At 38.7% G+C, this 14,206-nt stretch overlaps 3 protein-coding genes across 3 annotated transcripts in view; all 3 read left to right on the forward strand.

The window, feature by feature from the left end:
• LOC145692488 (ATP-binding cassette sub-family C member 4-like) overlaps positions 1-14,206 on the forward strand; it is a 357,392-nt gene that overhangs the window by 39,497 nt on the left and 303,689 nt on the right. The window lies entirely within an intron of this gene.
• On the forward strand, positions 2,842-3,378 carry LOC145692486 (zinc finger MYM-type protein 1-like). Its single transcript, XM_081767794.1, has one exon. The coding sequence runs from the start codon at positions 2,842-2,844 to the stop codon at positions 3,376-3,378; it is 537 nt and encodes a 178-aa protein (XP_081623920.1).
• LOC145692487 (zinc finger MYM-type protein 1-like) lies at positions 3,629-4,960 on the forward strand. Its single transcript, XM_081767795.1, has one exon. The coding sequence runs from the start codon at positions 3,629-3,631 to the stop codon at positions 4,958-4,960; it is 1,332 nt and encodes a 443-aa protein (XP_081623921.1).

Here is a 14,206-nt window from a genome sequence, read left to right on the forward strand (position 1 = left end):
TGTACTTTCTTGCTACTTCAGTCCTTAGAGTGATATGAAGAATTTATTTACATAATCACGTAACAGTATATTGCATTTCATAGAATGATCATTTTACACAACTCAAGAAAAAAAATGATAATCTTATCTTCTTGAAACATTACAGAAGGACAAATAAAGAGTTAACAAAGTCATTAAAAGTGACGATATCATCCGAAATTTTCGCTGAAGACCTTCTTTCTTCATCAAATATATTTTAATCAATGTGGTAAAAATAAATATTGGATTAAAAAAATTAAGATTTTTCAAAAAAAATGTTAGTAATGATAATTATTTCTTTGGCAATTATATCCCGTCTCTCTGAAACTAAACAGATTCATAGATTCAACATATCAATTTAATATCATAAATTAATTTAAGCAATTATAAATTAGAAATTTTGAAAAACATCAGTCAAAATAAAATATTAAAATATACTATCCTTAACAAAGTTGTCCCTGCTGCTAATAGGTCATTCTCATTAAAGTGATACTATTCTCCAATAAAAAGTATAAAGTAGAAGTCAACAGTTCTTGAACTAGTGATTTTATTGATGTAATATAAACAATAATTCTATTTGCATTGATACGAATATAAAAATTTCAAAGTTTATGCAATACAATAATTCTATCACAATTATTTCTAAATTTTATTGATTACAATTTTACGCATACAAAATGAGCAAATAATTCAGATAATTTTTAAGTACTCTACCATAACGCGATTAAATCACAAATCGTTCGTAGATATTTTGGATCATTCTGTATTTAAATAGATTAATAGGTATAAGTAGATTGACAAACATATATTGAAGGTTAATTTTACTACTCCTCCATTACTTATTATTTACAGTGCTGTAAAACTATCAAAAATATAATATATGATGAACATGAAATTATAAATAGTTTTTCTTACTTCGTTTTAATATTACTGAGGTAAAAGAGGAAAACACACAGATGTTTCTGACAATGAGTGAAATCTTTAAAAAAGTAGAAAATACAATGAAATATTTGCAGAATTTTGCACTCTAATGTAGTAAATGAAGCTCAAATTTTAATGAAGGAAGGAACAAATTAGTAACAAGCTGAAAATAGGTACAGATGTTGGGAATGATGTTCTAAACAAGATACTAAAAGTCCCCTGAAATCCTACGTGACCTTCGCCGCCATATTGGAAAATGACCGCTGGAAGTGTCAAATGAACGATACCCAGATAAAAATAGCAATATCTTCGCTATGGTTAAACATAAAAGATAAACTTAGTGCCGTTTTATACAACATAGATAACACTATATTTTTTATAGAAAAACAATTTTTCATAAAACGCATACTTTTAGAAATAATTAGCTCTAAATTCTAAATTTCCAAAAACTACCGTCAAACTGATCCAAAATTTTATTGAACTTAGAAACTAATTGTTAAAGAGTTAAAATTTGACATAGATGTTGGTAAATGGCATACTAAAATCCCACAATTTCTTCGTTTGCTACATTGGAAAATGTTCAAATATCCGAAGTAAGTGAAAGATATTTTGTTAAGTGAAATACAAAATCTGGACCAGGCTAAATATTTGAAAAACTGTAAATGCAGTCGATCCGGAGTCAATTGGGATCAATGTTGATGGGAAGGGGAAACATTATGACGTCTTTAAGGTTGTCGTTCGCCATCTTGGAATCATTTTGTTTATTTTAAATGGCAACATAGTCATGTGACATATTAATCAACATTCTCGTTCGAAGAGAAACCCAACGGTAAGGCTATTTTTCCAAAGCCTGTAACAGTTTTGAAGTTGTGAATAGATTTAGATATATTATGCGTGAAATGCTGTGAAACGTGGTGTGTGAAGTTTCGAATTGAAGAATAAGGATAAAGTAAAAACAACAATCTTTGTAACTTCTCACATTACATATTTAGTAACCAGGAAAAGATATAGCTAACACACTTAAAACAAATACGATCACATGACCTGTTCAACATGCCCTTCGTTCTGTTCTATGCATATCCTTAACCGTGCGACACAGTGCTTGTGCACTCTGCAAAGCACAGTTGGTGATATTTGTTCACAGGCCGTAATAATTCTCCTTTCCAGGTAGCCAATGTCACTAATTTTACACTTGTAGATAATAGCTTTAAAGTGCTGGCTACTCTACTGATCCATGTCGCCCTATCCAGAATCAGGGGTGTAGCCAAGGGGGGCACGGGGGGCCAGGCCCCCCAAACGAATTTTGTGCCCCCCCCCAAACGCAAAACTCTGATTGGAAGATATTTGTACCTATCTCATTTAAGAAAAGAATTTTTGTTTCACAAAATTGTGTGCCGAGAAAGGTTACATTGAAATTCATCTAAGATCTTATATGTTGCGGTCACAACAATATTAATTCACAGAATTTTCGCTCATATTATTTAGAAAGTATATTTTGAGCGAAATGAAGAATCATAAATATCAAAAATACAGTGTAAATCCACCCCGATCGATATTTGAAGCTGTAATAGCATAGAAACATCGTAGTGTCTAGAATGGCACAACTAGCTACGTAACGAAGGTCTGTCTGGGAAGCATGAGGATTGAAACCATTGCACTCGCCGTCTTTTCCATTTGATCACCGTTTTCAACACGATCAAGTAAATTAGCAACCTTGGAAAATCTCAAATGTCGTTGTTAAAATATTTTAAGAGACAGACAGATATAACTAAACCTGCTGCAACTGATGACTCCCATTTCATCGAAAAAAGGGAAGAAGATGAAAGAACTAAAGGAGAAGAAAATATTTCAGTGTCAAGTAAGGTGCCAAGTGACTTAAATAATAAGGTTCCTTCACAACCAATGTTATCAGTGTTCCCAAAAGTTAAAACAGGTGGTAAAGAACGTTCTTTTTCAAGTAACTGGTACAATGGAAGAGAGTGGTTGGAATATTCAGTTACTCGCGATGCAGCGTTTTGTTTTGCATGCAGAATTTTCAAACCAAGCTCGGACGATGCATTTACTTTGACTGGGTACAGGAACTGGAAACGTGCATTAGAACGCAACAAGGGTTTTGCTAAGCACACAGCATCAAAGAATCACCAAACTGCTGTGCTTGAATGGAAGGAGAAGAATCTGCGAGATGCTAGCAATTCGGGAGTTTCGACACTCTTGCAAGAGAAACAACTGGACAAGTACCGTTATTATTTGACTGGTATTTTTGACATTATCAAGTTCTTAACTACAAACGAATTGCCATTGCGCGGTAAAGACGACACGTCAAACAAAAACGATACTTTGTCATCAGCAATGAGCTGCGCAAGTGGTACTGATGTTGAGGAAGTTTTCCTATATGAAAACAGTGACAGTGAAGCATCCGGTGTTTTTAAGACTCTTTGAATTTACTTGCAAGAGAGATCAAACTTTGCGTGAAATAAGTGGCATTATTCCTAAAAATGCAAAATACACGTCTCCCGAAATTCAAAACGAAGTGATTCAAATTGCAGCGTATTTAGTTCGGGTAAATTCTAGCGATTGTTCGTTTTTTACTCTGAAAGTCGACTGTACAAGGGACAAAAGTGGTGTAGAAAATCTTTCTGTAATTGTGCGATATGTAATTCGAGGACAAGTATGTGAGAATCTTGTAGAGATGATGCAGATTAATGATCAGAGTGCAGCGGGAATAGTGAATGCAGTTCTTAGTGTATTGAAGAGTGCAGGTATCAACGAAAAAAACATTCTTAGTCAGTGCTACGACGACGCAAATGTTATGTCAGGGAGGCATGGCGGTGCACAGAAATTACTACAAGACTCAGTTGGAAAAACTATTCCGTATTTTCACTGCTTTAACCATCAGTTGCACCTAGTTGTTATACATGCCCTTTCTACTGAAAACAGGATTCGACAGTTCTTTGAAGTATGCGACGCAATTTATAACTATGTTAGGAAACCTAGTATAATGACGAAGTACAAGGGTACAAAGCTCAAACGTTTGCTAGAACATCGATGGACTGGCCATTTAGCAACAACAGAAGCTATTGTATTCAGTTACCAGGAACTGGTAGCGCTTTTCACAGCTATTGAAGAGGAAACTGATCTCGATGGAAGTCTCTCCATTGAGGCTTCAGTTCTATTACAGAAGATAAATAGACTCATGTTCAAGTTTCTGGCCTACTTTGTGAGGAAAATTCTGAAGATTGTGCAACCTGCTAATGCCATGCTGCAGTCTGAAGCAATTGATTTGTGCTCAGCAGTTGGTGTTATTCAATCCGTCGTCGAAGAAGTTTCTTCGTTACGCACTGACGACAGTTTCAATGAGTTGCAAAATGAGATACGTCATGAATTTTCGGACGAGACAGACAATTGCCCTCCACGAAAACGAATTTGCAAGACTAGCTCTTCATTACACGACATGGTGGTGTACGAAAATACCCTAGATTATGGAAGAGAAAGGGACACAAGCCCAGATACTTATAAGAAGCTATACTTCCATGTAATTGATTGCGTAACCGGGGAGATTTCAGCTCGATTCAGTGAAAGAAATACGAATATTTTTACTTCTCTCAAGACATTAAGAGAAATAAATTCAGAAAATTTTCTTGACGTTAAGGAACTTACGCCATTGTGTGAACTCGTCACATATACTCCCGATGCAGAGGACATTGCAACTTGTAAGCGATTTTTATTGAAACAGTGTAGTGATTTACCTACCATAACCATTCACAGACTGAGGGAAATGTTATACCCGTACAGAGAGGCTTTTCCAGGGGTGTATTCTTTGTATGCTGCTGGATTAACTTTTGGAGCCTCTACTGCGTCGTGCGGAAACTCGTTTTCCACTCTTAGTCGTGTATTGACACCCTATAGACGCTCGATGCTACATCGTCGTAAAGCAAACTTAGTACATCTTTCGTTCGAAAGTAAAGTTTTTGAGGATATTTCTGTCAACAGGTTCTTGAAGAGGTTTTCTCAGAAGTCATGAAAACTCCCCCTATATTGAAAAACAAAAACTGCATCTGTTTGTTCTTGAACTTTAAAACATCATTTTCTGTAATGCAATTACGAATTTAATTCTGAATGTTCAGAATTCGTACCGTCGTTCCCTTTTCTTGTAACTACTTATATATGTATTTGTTGTGAGCTGATAGTAAACTCATATTCAAGACATTCAGTAGATTTTCCTCAAGTCCTATAAAAAGGTGTGATAAAAGCTTAATATTTACTGTGCCCTCATGGCCCATAACTTAGTTGTGTAAAGATATATTTTCATTTAAAATTCTAAAGACGAGTTTCATCTAAAATTGTTTATATAAAAATATAACTGTTGACCATATGCACCCTTGTAGTCATGCCGAAGGGATTTTTTAACGCTGTGCATAAGCATGGGAATTGTCTGCACTCTTGCCGTACTCGTCTCCTGCAAACTTGTTCTAGAGTATTCTCGTATAATATTTTCACTTGTACTTTTTTATGCTGTTACAATTTTAACGGCGCAGCGTGTTTAGGGCTTTAGAAATTGTAGTTAATTTGCTGTAGAAGAGGTAAATTAAACATTTGTGTGAGTGCTAGAATTTAGAACCATTTAGTCCTTGTAATTAAGAATATACGGCATTCTTCTACTCGAATTCGTAATGTTTCACATACGGTGGACCAGTTACCTACAGTACATCGTTGCTCTCTTCAGAGGTCACCTTTCTAATTGTCACAAATGAAATTAAGTTTTAATAACGTTCCCCAGCAACAACGGTTCTTACCTCTATGCGCCTTCAGTCTAGAAGTAACTGTGTTGGCCAATTTGCTTTCGCATTAACCAAACGTTTTAGTTCAAAATTAACACCTCCGAACATTTCGTGGTATGCTTAATTATAAATTTTAATTGTCAAAGTTTCACACAAGACACAGTACAAGAAGCCATTATAGTCTACGTTGCTGTCTACATGTCTGCGCCGAAAATAGTCTACGAATAGTTTACATCAACATGTAAACGTGACTATCGATTTTTACGCATAGACGTGAAGGTTAGGTAAGGTTAAATTGTTTTGTAAACAGTATACAAGTGTAAATACATTTATCCTAACCAAATCTAACCTACACTAAATTACGCATTTTGTTCGAACATTTCATCTCGAATTGCTCCCTAACCATCTAACAAATACTCTTGTAATTAATGTTTGCAGTGGTGTTGGTGCCCATGCCCTGTGCCGAAAACGTAAATTTTTACTGCAAACATTAAGTACAAGAACACATGTTAGATAATACAAAATAAAAACTTCCTTTGTGTATGAAATCTGAAATTGCTGCTCTGCCTTCTGAAATTTTTGTTCTTCGATTACTAGGAGTCTAAGATGCCCAGGAGACCTTTGTTTACCGGGAATTTTTATTTGAAGAACAAAATATGGTATTTCTATAAGGAGCCCCCCATGTGAATCTCAGGCCCCCCACTTAAGTTGGTTTGGCTACACCACTGCCAGCAATCGGGAAAATGTTCATTGAACCATCGATTACATTACAGCCATAATGCGGTGGTGTCCCATCTTGTTGCCAATATTGATGAAATCACTCTTCCTCCTTTAACAAAATTGGCGTAACAGTGCTTTCAAGCATATTTCCATATTGTACATCATCCGAGGTCCCACCAATGAAAATGTTTGCTGAAGGCTAGTTTAAGATAAAACACTTTTCCCAACTACAAATTGCATGTCCTCTAATGAATATCCACTGACCTTTATGGGTCCGTAGACCACCAGTAGTAGTCCCCCACGTTGGCCCGAATGACTCATCCTCACTTTCTTTTATGAGCGGGATTTTTGAAATTCGTTCTCTTTTACTGCTTAGATGAGGGCCAATGACCTAGGGGTACATAGGACCACCCCCTCTAAATTTTGGCCGGGGTACCATGACCCACTCCCTAAATTTTGGCAGTGGTACATAGGACCACCCCCCTTAAATTTTGGAAATTGACAAATCTAAAAATTGGGTGTGATAGCCTAGGACCAGGGTATGTACCTCTATCAGTATTGGGGGTCTATGTCGTTTCCTTTCATGGGTAAAAAAATCGCCAAAAATTCAAATTTCGGAGGTTTTTGACCTAATTTATCCCCTTTGATGAGGTGTTATTACCTTATATAGTTATATGGGCGTATACAGGGGTCCATTAGCTTTCATAAAACATGGGTACATTAATGCACCCCTTGAATAATTTGGGGGGTACCTTGGCCCACCCCTTAAATTTTAGAAATTGCCCAATTTAAACATCTGGTATTATAGTACTGGATCGTAACATGTATTATGATAAATTTGGGTGGTCCACCTCCTTCCGTTTTAGGGGTACAAAATTGCCAAAATAGAAACGTAAGCAATACGTTGTACCACGTGTTTGTTCTTTTGGCCTAATTTATCCTCTTGGATGAGGTCCTATTACCTTATATAGTTATATGGTCATGTATAGGGGTCCATTACCTATCATAAGACATAGATACATTTGTGCACCCCTTGAAAAATTTGGGAGGAGTACCTTGGCTCCCCCCTTTAATTTTGGAAATTGCCCATTTTATATATTTGGGATTATAGTATAGGACCCTAATATAGATTACTGTAAATTTGGGTGGTTCACCTCGTTTCCTTTTATGGGTACGAAATTGCCAAATTTTAGTACAACCACGTGTATGGTTTTTGGCTCAATTTATCCCCTTGGATGAGGTCCTATTACCTTATATGGTTATATGGTCATGTATATATTGGCCCATTTCCTATTATAAGACATGGGTACATTGATGCAACCCGGGAGGGGTACCATGGCCAACCCATTAAATTTTAAGCATTCGGTATCATAGTACATGACCTCAATATGTATCATGATAAATTTGGGTTGTCCACCTTGTTCCCTTTCATGGGTAAAAATTGCTAAAATATAAACGTAAGCAATATGTTGTACCACGTGTTTGGTTTTGGCCCAATTTCTCCCGTTTGATGCGGTCTTATTACCGTATATGGTTATATGGTCATGTATATGGGTTCATTTCCTATCATAAGATATGGGTACATTGATGCACCCTTTAAAATTTTGGGAGGGGTACCTTGGCTCATCCACTCAGTTTTAGAAATTGTTTAATATAAGCATTTGGTATCATAGTGTGGTCGTTCAACGTACAAGGCCGTTCAACGAGCACATTGCCCGGTAACGAGAGGAGTACCCGCGTCTTTTACCTGCAAAATTATTTTGACGAAAGTAGATGATGAAATCTAGGGATGCAATTGGAAACGAAACACCTCGTTCGACTTTCGAGAATATATTTGCGAATTACATATTTACAAAGTTAAGGAATGATATTTTGAAAAGGAAAAGAAAAAAAAATAATATTCAGCTACTTAACTTTCGGAAAATGCTGGGTTAATAGTCCACTTTCACTTTGTTGGTTATAACATTTTCATGCACAAGTTCAGCACTGTCCAGCTACTTAAGTTTCGGAAACTGCTGGGTTAATAGTCCACTTTCACTTTGTTGGTTGTAACATTTTCACACACAAGTTCAGCACTGCCACTTTGCAATAACACATTCCAAACTAGGGTCTTCTATGAGCCGCCTCCTCCGCTGCTGCCTGCCGGACTCGAACCAAGACGAAGAAGAAGTAGAAGGGCGAGTCATGCTTGGACTGCCCTTTATAGGTAGTAGACAGCACGTGGCTAGGAGTGTTGCCAGATTCGACGCCGAGAACGTGTGGTACCAGCTCCTACCACACGATGGTGCTCCCAGAGGACGCCATCCACTGGACATGGCGAGAACTCACGGTTAAGCTCTGTGAAAATTTATTTTAAAACACAACATTTAGCAATTTTGATACACACACTTTATATACACAGTCAGTACATTTTCACTGTTGACCGTAATATTTTTTTTAAACAAAGGATTATAATAGTAAAATTGAACACACACACACTAGTAATAGTACCATAGTTCCTATTATTTTGTCCGTCGTATCATATATATTTACAGGTAAGGTCTCCAGTTTTTTTAGATACTGAAACTCACGAATTCCGTTTAAACTACGTAACGCTGTTTTTTTTACTGTCACTGACACAAATTCTCCTGAAAGTTAGGAAGCGTATGTAACCCATAGATTTTTTTGTCGATAACAAGTTCACAGAAAACTTGACACTTTGGGGGTGTCCAATTCACGTCTAGGCACTTCGTGCTGTTAGGAATTCCATTCAATTTTCAAATACTCTATGTTGCATTAACAAACGTCCTTATGGTAGCTGACAATAACTTTTGGGAAGTGGAAAGACGGCGGGAAATGGTTCATGGAGAGAGAAGTAGAGGAAGTTTCAAGATATGTTTTGTATATTCGCAATCTTCTTCTCAAGTTGTCGAAGTGTGTCCCCTTTCACGCATTTTGCAGCGAGTTTCAACCAAGCCAACTTGGTTGAAGGTGATGGGAGCCACAACTTCATATTGTGCACGCTATGAGTTCCTATTGATTTCCCTGTAAGCGCGTCGCAGAGCTCGAATACCTTGGTGCCTACTTCTCTGAAACAAAGATACGGTCCCCGAAACAGATCGAAAAACTTCGAAATTTTTCGGTCAAGAAAACTACTCGTCGGGTGCTGACGGAGAAAGACTAGATCGAATGTTTCAATTTTCCGTTTAATGTCTTCTACGGCATTTATCCGTTCATTTCGCCTGCGCTTGCGATCTCTTCTTCTAAAGTCTGCAAGAAGTAACTTGCGATCCCATGTTTCTGTTTCATCCTTTGGACTATGGTTATTCAGTGGGACTTTAAAATATTTCTCAACATCCCGCACGGGATCCTGATTAAGGTGCAGTTCGGCGGGAGAAATTCCCAAGGATGCTGATACTGAATTAAGCAGTATTACAATTTGTGCAACATATTCTGGCCATTTTTCGTGTCTGTCTGAGCAAAACAAACGGAATAAACGGGAAATGTTCGAGTGTTCCCTCTCTACTGGACTACTTTGAGGATGGTAGGGGGAACAGTGTTTTATTTTGACACCATGTTTCTGCATGACCTCAAGGAAACTTTTCGACGTAAACTGTGCTCCATTCTCGGTCAAAATAATTTCAGGGGTTCCGAGATGAGTGAAATAAAACGACTCCAAATGTTTGGCAATTGAAACACTGGTGGCAGACTTGAGACAGTATGCTTGCAAATATCTTGTATAAACATCTAACACAGTCAACAGATATTTTTCGCCTCTGGGTCCACGAGGGAGAGGGCCATACAAATCACACGAGACCAATTCACCTTTGCGAGAAGGTGTAATGGATTGCATAGGCAGAGTAACTGGAATTTTATAAGATTTGGTGCGCATGCAGATCACACAGTCCCTCACATAATTACGAATATCTCGACTCATGAAGGGCCAGTGAAACGCTTTTGAAATCAGGCTGAAACATCTTTCTCGACCAAAATCGCTATTGTTATGGTAACATTCGATTACTTTGCTGACAAGAGCACGAGGAAGACAAATTCTCCAGCGTTCCGGGAAATGGAAATCTCTTATGAGTAATACACCACGTTCCAACTTATATTGGTCTTTCCATTTTCGCCTGCTAGCAGCAGTGGGGACACAACTTTCTTCACTCTTCTGACTCGGCGTAAGGAAAGAAATTTTATCCGCGTACGCTGGGTCTTCGCGCTGCATTTCAATTAATTGTTGCGTAGATACGTTGATAACGTCCTCTCTTAAAACTTGAAGGGCGTGAGCGCGAACTATTTTCTGTTCGGGGGTTGGCAACACGCGCGTAAGAACGTCTGGGTTATCATTCAGCCTACCTGGGATGAATTCGACGTCGAAATTGAATTTCTGTAACTGCAGAGACCAACGCAACAAACGATTATACCATGTTTTTATTTTCTGCAGATACAGTAAGCTTTTGTGATCACAGCGGATTGTAAACAGGTGTCCGTCCAAATACGATTCCCACTTTTTTTACTGCGTATATGATACTAAGGCATTCGAGTTCAGTGATCGAATAATGAGATTCACAGTCAGTTAATAGCCTACTGACGTAAGCAATCACTCGTTTGTCTTCTCCTTCATACTGATAGAGCACTGCAGCAATCGCCCGTAAATTTGCATCACTTTGCAAGTAGAAGCGTTTCTTGAAATCCGGATATGCTAACATTACATCTTTGATGACGGCGTCTTTAAGCTGTGCAAAAGATTCATCGTGAGCACTAGTCCACTGCCATTTCTTCTTTGCTTTGAGGAGATCATACAAAGGAGAAGCAATGATTGCGAATCCTTCTATAAAGCAAGAATGCCACGAGAATATGCCTAATACGTGCCTAAGCTCCTTAAGATTAGTGGGTTTGGGAAGAGCGTTGATAGATTGCACTGCATCCGGGTCTTTCCTGTATCCACTAGGGGAAACAATAAAACTAAGGCATTTAAGTTCAGACACAAAAAATGAACATTTTGCAATGTTGAGAGAAATGCCAGCTACTTTTATCTTTTCAAGGAGAGCGTCCAATGCACTCAAGTGATCGTCTGTCGACTGACTCACCAAACAGACATCATCAATTTAACGAACTATACTGCACATTAAACTTTCTCCTAGAACCTGCTGCAAACACATGTTTAAGGCGCTAGAACCATTTTTCTGACCAAAAGGCAACGAAGTGTATTGTAGCAATTCTCTCTCAAATAAAAACGCGGTGAAAGGGCTGGAGTTTTCAGTAAGACGTAGTTGTAAATAGGAATTGCAAAAATCAAACGAAGAAAAGACTACGTTACCATGGAAACGAGCTAATAGATCTTCCATACGCTCTGACCTAACATGCTGTAACGGTGTTACTTCATTTGGCGCCCTTAGATCCACTACAAGCCTACAAGATATACTATCGGAGCCAGGGGGAGGCTTTTTTGGAACAACATGTAAAGGATTCAAATGACAAGACTTACTAGGTTCCAAAATACCCAATGATTTTAATCTGGATATTTCCTCTCTTACCGCATCCCTATATTTATGAGGTATGGGGTATGGGCGTCGAACGATAGGCCCTGTGGCTTGAATACCAAGATCATACTCGAAATTAACACACTGTCCTGGGAATTTAGCAAATACTTCCCTGTGCGTCATCAAAATATCTAAAAGACGCTTCTTGTCACTTCCGGTAGCCAGTTGAGACCGGGCTACCGTTTCAAAAATCTCATCAGATGCAAATATTCAGGGTACGCATGAAAATCCACGCCTCTACCATAGAAAATGCTTCACCCTGATTTTCTTTCGCACTATTTTCATTAACAAAACGCGACACAGAAATATTGCAAATAGTTTCGCGATCTACACTCAAAACTTCTTCATAGTAGGAAGGATCACTTTCGTCGCTTAATGGTTCCTTGTTTAAAGAATCCATACTGTCATTGACGATTTCCACAGGAGGGGATGTTTCAACGCTTTGTATGTCTATCTTATTCACTGGCCTCTGAAGGTCAGCCACAGGTAGAAGCCTACAAATAGCTTCAAATTCAGCAGTGGAAAATTGTACAGTCTTATCACGAAAATTAAGTATTGAGCGTAACTGAGACATTATGTCTAACCCCAGAATAATATCTTCTGACAAGTCCGTCACTACAAGAAAGTGTGCGAATAGCTCAATCTCACCCAAATGAATAGGTAAAAGAACTCGTCCCTTGACAACACTTTTCTTTCGGCCTGAAAAATCGACAAGAGTGACGTTAGGTGCTGGTGTGAGCCGTGGCGAGGAAACAAATGAACTAACACTTTTCCAAACCCTTTCCTTTATCAGTGACGCATCGGACCCCGTGTCTAATAATGCAATATAATCTTTCTGCAAAACACGCATTTTAATACGAGCTGAAGCGTCACGCCGTAAAAACTCCAAAGTCTGTTCACCATTTCTACTCTGCTGCTCATCACTCACGTCATCTTCATCGTAAGAGAGATCTGCACGCTGACACAATAGTGCAGCCCTTACCTTATAAGTAATTGAATTCACACTTTCTTGTATTTCTGAAGATGAGGGATTGTTCTGACTTGAAAATGCGGTAACCTGCGGTAACCCTCTTACCCGAGCCATTTACTAGTTTAAATTATCATTGCGAGAAGAATTTTGAGTTCGTTGATTTGTGTTAGTGGATGTTTCGTTCGTACGAGAGTGTTGCGTGTCAGGATCAGGTGAGTTGGAACGATCAGACCCCAAAGAATTGGAACTCCGTCGTGACTGGTTGCGATTCCGGTTCCGGTTCCTCCGACGAGTTCGATTGCGCGATTCTGTTTGGGAATTATCTGTACGAATATTGGCGGTACGCCGTTCCACCTGACGCTCACCTTGCCAACGCGACCTGTAAGGCAGATTCTGGACCTGTGACTGTCGGTTCTCCGTAGAATGCACAGACAATGACTCTAGTCGCTGAATGCATGCTGCAAAGTCCGAGAATTTTTCGTGATGAGACGCAACTAAGTAATTTTGAAATCTCACTGGCAAAAGTGGAATCAACGATGAAATGATTTCTACCTCAGAGATGGATGGGGATAAGGCTTTCATTTCTTGAGACCTACTCATAATGAATGATTCAACGGATTGATGTTTTCCAGAAGAAAATTTCTCAGTTCGCAGGTTGGTTAACTTATTCGCGACAACAAATGTATTCTGATAATGACTCACAAATTCCGTACGAAATTGTGCAAATGTCACAAATTTCTCTTTGTTTAGCATAAACCATCTCAGCGCATCCGATTCTAACACAAATTCGACCATTTCTAAGTATTGAGACGAATGGATGCTTAAAAACTGCATTTCCCGCTCAAATTTCTGCAAAAATGTAGACGGCAAAACGTCCGAGGGGGAGCCTGAAATTTTGAGAGAGATTTTAAATCCGACAAACTCAGGCGAGGGGGACGCTGAGAACGAATGCTCTCCTCATTGCCATGTTCCGAAATCACACTATTATGTATCTCGTCTTCCACAGAATGCAGGGCCTTTATCAGCTGTGGAGGTGAATACGCACGGCTGGGCCGGGAATCGGGCTGCGCACGTTCAGACGTTGGCAGGGCAGTACTTCCGGAAATGCTAGCGGTAGAGTGTGAGTGTAATTGTCCCGACTGTTCTGACGGTCGATTCCCTCCATTAGGATTAATGGGGTTAGGCACAACCTGGGAGACAATTTCTTGCAAAGCACGCATCCGACGGTTTGTCTCGACCAGATTAGAGTGCAAATCATCGTGACTCAGTTGAATACT

This window comes from Thermobia domestica, chromosome 8 (assembly GCF_964235325.1).
Source record: "Thermobia domestica chromosome 8, izTheDome1.hap1.1, whole genome shotgun sequence".
NCBI classification, from domain to species: Eukaryota; Metazoa; Arthropoda; class Insecta; order Zygentoma; family Lepismatidae; genus Thermobia; species Thermobia domestica.

Bases quoted from the DNA above. Each gene is read 5' to 3' on its own strand.
- LOC145692486 (XM_081767794.1), top strand. From the start codon at position 2,842: ATGTTATCAGTGTTCCCAAAAGTTAAAACAGGTGGTAAAGAACGTTCT.
- LOC145692487 (XM_081767795.1), top strand. From the start codon at position 3,629: ATGATGCAGATTAATGATCAGAGTGCAGCGGGAATAGTGAATGCAGTT.